Below are 6,212 nucleotides of genomic sequence, written 5' to 3' on the forward strand. Positions count from 1 at the left end.
TTTGTACTTAGAAATACTTTGTACTTTGAACTTCCTTGTCATTGGGGATTTGATCAAGCGGGGCAAGATGAGCGGGGAGGGGGGTTAGACATGTAAGAAATGTTGATGTCTTTGCGCGTTTTTTTACTGAAAAGAGACCTCACTCATCGTTTTTTTTCTTCTTCTGAACACGTGACCTTACTTGTCTTTGTTTTTTCGGGTGTTTTTTTAGTGATGTATTTTTTTCTCTTCAGAGTGGTCGATCCACATTGGATGTGTGACTGCACGTGAACTCATCTTTTCCAGACTCTTCCCTTATCTTAGGGAGCTTAAAACCTAACTACCCTCTCTACCCACCGCTCAGACCCCCTCTCCCCCTTTCCAGGGGACTTCCTCGGGACCTTCCCATCTCTCCCTGGTGCTTGAAGCCAGGAACAGTCCCACCAGAAGAGGGGCTTCTGGGAAGGAAGATACCCCCCTCCCAAAGGTGAGAGGGGGGGAAGATGGCAGCTCTCGCCAGCTCTCTCATCAGACAGAAACGGGCGGTCAAGGAAGACCCAGCCAACCGGCCAGTACCCAACAAGCGCAAGCCCTGTCCCAAGAGCAACAAGTCCTTGTGTCAGAAACAGATACTAGTTCTAATATCGAAAGTACGACTATGTGGGGGTCGAAAAGGTCGAAACGAAAAAAGACCGGGTGAGTCATCTCTCTCTCTTCTTCATCCTCCATCTCCTCCTCCCCTTCCTCTTTGCCAAGTCACTGTTGGCAAGAATGTTGATACAACAGAACACAAATTCATCACACAGAGAATCAAGTAGTTGAAGATGTTTATGTTGAAATATTGAGATTTTACCACAAAGCATTGTTTGTGAATAAGAGGATATCTGTGTAGTCATTCTGAATGTGTTTGTTTGGGGCAGTTCATGTTTCAGTGACACAGACTGCCCTATTCAGCTCCTGGTTGTGGTTAGCCTTGCTCTCTCGAAGGATACAGAGACCTGTAAAATCAGCAGTTGTGGGGTCCCCCCTCGTTTTACTGCAATATACAGTATCGCCTACAGTTGGAGTGCTGGGCTCCATAAGCATGGCTAGTAGGTCTGTCTCTTCATCGTGGAAGAGTCCACATGACACAGTAAATAGAGACCGCCTCCAAGCATTCTTGAGTCTTCATGCAGCACACCGTGTCTTCGGGGAGTTAATCATTACAGCTGTTATGTGTGTGTGTGTGTGTGTGTGTGTGTGTGTGTGGGTGCGTGTGTGTGTGTGTGTGTGTGTGTGTGTGTGTGTGAGTGCATGTGTGTTTTTGTGAGTGTTTGTCTGTGTGTCTGTGTGTGTGTGTGTGTGTGTGTGTGTCTGTGTGTGTGTGTGCGCATGCTTGTGAGTGAGTGCGTGTGTGTGTGTGTGTATGTGCTGCTTGCGTGTGTGTGAGTTTGTGGTCTGTAATTATACTGTTTACCCGTAATACTCAATTATGTTCAAGACCCTTCAACCCCCCCATCTCTTTGATGATGAATGTATTTCAGATGGAGACTACAATACCCTATGTTCTAATCTTCCTAACCTTGCCATTGGTCGACACACAGTACAGCACATTAATCTTTGAACACTTCTGATATGAAACCAATCTCAGTGATATGGTCTTCACAGTCCTGTTGTTCTGGTTGGTTTCTATATGTATTGCTACATCAATGCATTTTGAATGTGAACAGTTGAATGTGGATATCTTAACATTTCTTTGGGCTGCCATGCTCATAGAGTAACATCAACATGTAGTGTATTTTAACACCGATACAATGTACTGTAATGTGCAAATCTTTCTTTTTAAACACGGATAATCCCTGTTGGGAGAATCATCCTTCTACAATGGCTAAAATCAAATACCATCATAATGATATTGGATATTATCATATATAATATCACAGGTAATACTACAGTAAAGTCTGCCAGATGTTACTGTATATTGTAGCGTGTCAAAAGGTTAGGATTTGTGGATGGAGTTCATTACTCAAAACAGGGAGCTCGATATAATCCAGATTATTCGCATGTGGAGATTGGAATTGAATAATAAATCATTTCGCTCTGACGTCTCATCTGCTGTTTCAGCTGAAAGCTCTTGCGTGATGTGCATGATCTGTCTGTGTGTGTCTTTAGGAATGTGTAGATCCGATTTTCCACGTAAATGTATTGTAGACCACTCTGAGAGGTTGTTAAAATGTCTGTATATGCCACTGTATGTGAAAGCGTAAGAGTGGCAAGCTCACCATAAGCCTGCAATAGCACTGTGCTGTATTCCTATCCCTATAGACTGCATTGCTGCCAGGTCTTAAAGTTTTGTTATGGTAATATTCATGAGTGTTGCAGCCCTGAGTGACGTTGTAAACAGCAAAGAAACAGCAGCAGAGCTCAAATGCTGTTACATACAGTATGCCTAGTCTGAGACACATTTGCATAACACAGCTTCAGAAAAGTAGCATATTAGGGGTTCCACATAAATCATGTTAAATAATAATAAAGTAATGATAATAATAAAGTTGCTCACTTTGTTTCAGTGAAGTTAGCTTTCATGTACAGGGAAGAGCCACATTTGTTCTAGTAGGTAGACAATGCGTCATCCCAGGCTTCATAGTAATTGGTTGAGCAGAGAGACCATGAGTTCCTTTAGTTCATGTTAGTATCAACTGTCATATTACCTTGTTGTTATTGTCACTCCAGGGGCTATGAAGATAAATATAACCATCACAAAACCAAAAAGTCATGTCAGCATTGGACACATTTTCTATAGCCTAACTTCACTGTAGCTTCTTATAATGCCATACTGATGTCTAATGACAACAGCGCAACGGTAACAGAATACAGCATCAGCTGCTGGCGTTTTCCCGGTTTCCGTCCACATCCGGCACAGCTTCCTGTCCTGGTCGGCTTCTTTTAAAATGGCCGCTGGCCTGCTTGAAAAAAGCTCTCTCACGTTGTCAGTGATGTTCCTCTTTCAGATCGATTCAGCTCATTAATGTATACTGATTAATCAATGATCACCCTCTTAGATGGTCCAAGGTGGAATCTGACCTGGGTAGGGTGGGATATCGAGCAGTGAGCCCCTCCTCTGTTTCTCTCTCTCTCTCTCTCTCTCTCTCTCTCTCTCTCTCTCTCTCTCTCTCTCTCTCTGTCTCTCTCTGTTTCTCTCTCTCTGTCTCTCTCTCTCTCTCTCTCTCGCTCTCACTCATGCCAAACTCACACACGCACACACTCACACAAGCACACATGGACACAAACACACAAACCCATGGCCTACTAACTTATCACAGATGTAATGTACTACCTGTACTATGACACCATGATGAGAATCCGATAGGCCAGCAAGGCTAAAGAGTTGACCCTTTGATCTGCAATTCACGCCTGTGGATATCATCCGACAGGACGACGTGGGATTCCCAGACGTCTTCTGGTGCAGAGGTGGGCCGTAGTAGGGCATGAGTAGGCATCAGTAGGAACGATCGACTTGAAAAAGTGCTGCCGTACTCAAATCCGGGCCCCTGTCTGCAAGCATGAGACCAGGTCACGAGGAGAGATCCAGCGGAGGATAGCATTAAGCTGACCGCAAAAGATCAGGGCCCCAAACTTGCTTACTCGACAACACCTGATCAGACAGTGCAGTGTTAGGTAGCCTCCAATCAGAACTTCACCGACTACCACAGGGGTCAGATAGAGAGAGAGAGGGGAAGAGAGAGAAGGAAGGAAGGAGGGAGGGGAGAGAGAAGGAGGAAGGAAGAGCTGGTCTGAGAAAGGAATAAGGGAGAGAGATAAACAGACGGAGATAGAGATGGTAATAGAGATATAGAGCAAAGAAGAAAGTGAGTTCGAGAGAGGGAGGGGGGATGGAGGAGATGAGGGGAGTGATAGAAAGATTGGGAGGAACAGATGGAGAGAGAGATAGAAAGATTGCTTTGGAGATAAAGGAGAAGGGAGGGGGTAATAGAGGAGAACTGTGAGTGATTTTACTAGATTTTTGTGGCCCTAAACAAGATTTTGTTTGTGGCTCCAAAACACTCCAGTGTTCCACCAAATCACACATACACACACACACACACACACACACACACACACACACACACACACACACACACACAGACAGTCAATAGAGATGGACAAATTAAGTCATTTGTAATTAAGTAATAGCTGCTCAAAGTATCCAACAACATATTTAAACTATAAAAGCAGCAAACTTGCACATAACAAGGTCTATAAGTAAAGACAATGACAAATGAACACGAATGAAAACAACAAATATGATTGACAAACTGTAGAAACTAGAGCTATCCATCCTTTCACCACCATCCATCAGTGAGAAAGTCCTCAATATCTGTTCCTCCTTGATTTTCTTACAGTAAAGCAAAATCGTCAATGACAGCAGTCATTTCAACGGACGAAGTGGTCCTGGTGTGGCAAAGGTAGCTACAAAACATTTAAATAACACCTCTGAAAAGATTATACAATAGATTATTATTATTGTTTAAAACACAAGCTGGAAGACATTATATAGGTTACCGGTATATGTATCTTCCAGGCCTATTTATTAATAACCACACAACAAATGCAATTTGATCCAAATATGCAAATGATCCAAACATTTCCAATATGTCCAAATACAAAATGCAATTGAACATAACTAGAAAGCAAATAGTTAGCCTGAAGCAATTTGGATATTTAATATGTTATGTATTAAAATAATAAATCAAAACACAAAATGTATGTTTCAAGAAAATATTATCTAGGTAGCCTAGCCTTTATAAATGATGCAATACTACTCATGTTAGCTAACAAGCAAATAGCAATAAATCAAGCTTGTTCTAATGAAAAACATTTCAGCTACTAATACTACTTTCTAGCCAGTTTGCCAGGTTAAAAGTAATGTTCTGTTTAGTTCAAAAACACAAATGTAATGTTGCCAGAAACATTAGTGTCAGATTCTTCAGGTTCAACAAACATACACATGCCTTTATCCTGTGTTCTTTTTTCCATCCCCAATTTTCTCTTCCTCTGCCCTTGAGTGCCAGTCTTAAAAAAAAAGTTAGGAGCCATTTGTGTAACAATTACTCTAACTCAAAATAAGTTGTGAATGGAGATGATTCATTGTCACTTTAACCAGAAGACTCACTGCTACATAACAACCAAACGTTGACCCAAGGTTACCCACAATGCTGCTGCGTTACCATGGCTACACACTGAGTTCTTAGTCAGCGCGTCAATTTAACACTGTACAAAGTGTAAGGAGCGAGCAACACAGAAAATCACGCCGATCGTTTTCACATTGAAAAACAGAAAAGTGTGGCCCCCTCTAGCGGTTGTGTCCCTAAACAACCGCATAGACTGTTAATGTAAGCGGCCGGCCCTGTGTCGAAGAGAGAGATGGCATGTGGGGATGGGGATGATATGGGGAGGCCATTAGGTTGAGGTGGCCCTGAACACAGTCATTGAAAGCTCAACATATAAGCCCTCTACACATGAAGCAGTTTTCTACCTTTTGTTTTGACAATGTTAAGTAGGATTGCATAAAGAACTACTATAACATTGTGTCCAACGGTGATTGTGTTTAAGGGGATTCCACATGGAAAAGGAAACTGTGGTGGACTATAGTACATCTGGGCCATCGCAGAAACTAGCGCTAGCACATTCTTATCTCTAGTTTTAAAAATGTTTTGGGATAGGCACCTATAGATGATAGGATAGGGGTTAAGGTTAGGGTACGTGGATAGTTAGGGTTAGGCTTTGGGTTAGGATAAGGGTTAAGGTTAGGGTATGTGGATAGTTAGGGTTAGGCTTTGGGTTAGGTTTAGGATAAGGGTTAAGGTTAGGGTAAGTGAATAGGTAGGGTTAGGTTTTGGGTTAGGATAAGGGTTAAGGTTAGGGTACGTGGATAGTTAGTTGAACATCTCCTGAAGATACAGTATATTGCACAAAACCATATATTTGGGACAACCAAATGAAGTGTTACTGATTTAACATGTTTGTGCATCAGATTTTTAGTGTGCTGTATGGAAGCAATAAGATTCAAGAGGCCATATGTTATAGTGAATAAAATCAAAGCGTTGTTAGGCCCGGCACTAAGCTTCGAACGACTCTCGACCAATCACAATGCTTGTTTAGATCCTACTGTAATATAGAATAAAATCCAGGGAAAGAGCTTAATTTTCCACCAATTTCCTGTCTGACTGTTTCTCTGAAATAATAATGAGGAG

The 6,212-nt window shown here is 42.1% G+C and overlaps 1 protein-coding gene across 1 annotated transcript in view; it reads left to right on the forward strand.

The window, feature by feature from the left end:
- Window positions 1-482: 482 nt before the first annotated feature.
- Window positions 483-6,212, forward strand: part of fgf11b (fibroblast growth factor 11b) — a gene marked incomplete at both ends in the record, with an annotated part of 32,982 nt that continues 27,252 nt past the window's right edge. The window contains one exon of the mRNA XM_080529758.1: window positions 483-675. Within this exon, the coding sequence (XP_080385884.1) occupies window positions 483-675 (193 nt within the window). The remainder of the gene's footprint in view (window positions 676-6,212) is intronic.

Source organism: Nansenia antarctica, assembly GCF_963989245.1.
Source record: "Nansenia antarctica genome assembly, chromosome: 4".
NCBI lineage: Eukaryota > Metazoa > Chordata > Actinopteri > Argentiniformes > Microstomatidae > Nansenia > Nansenia antarctica.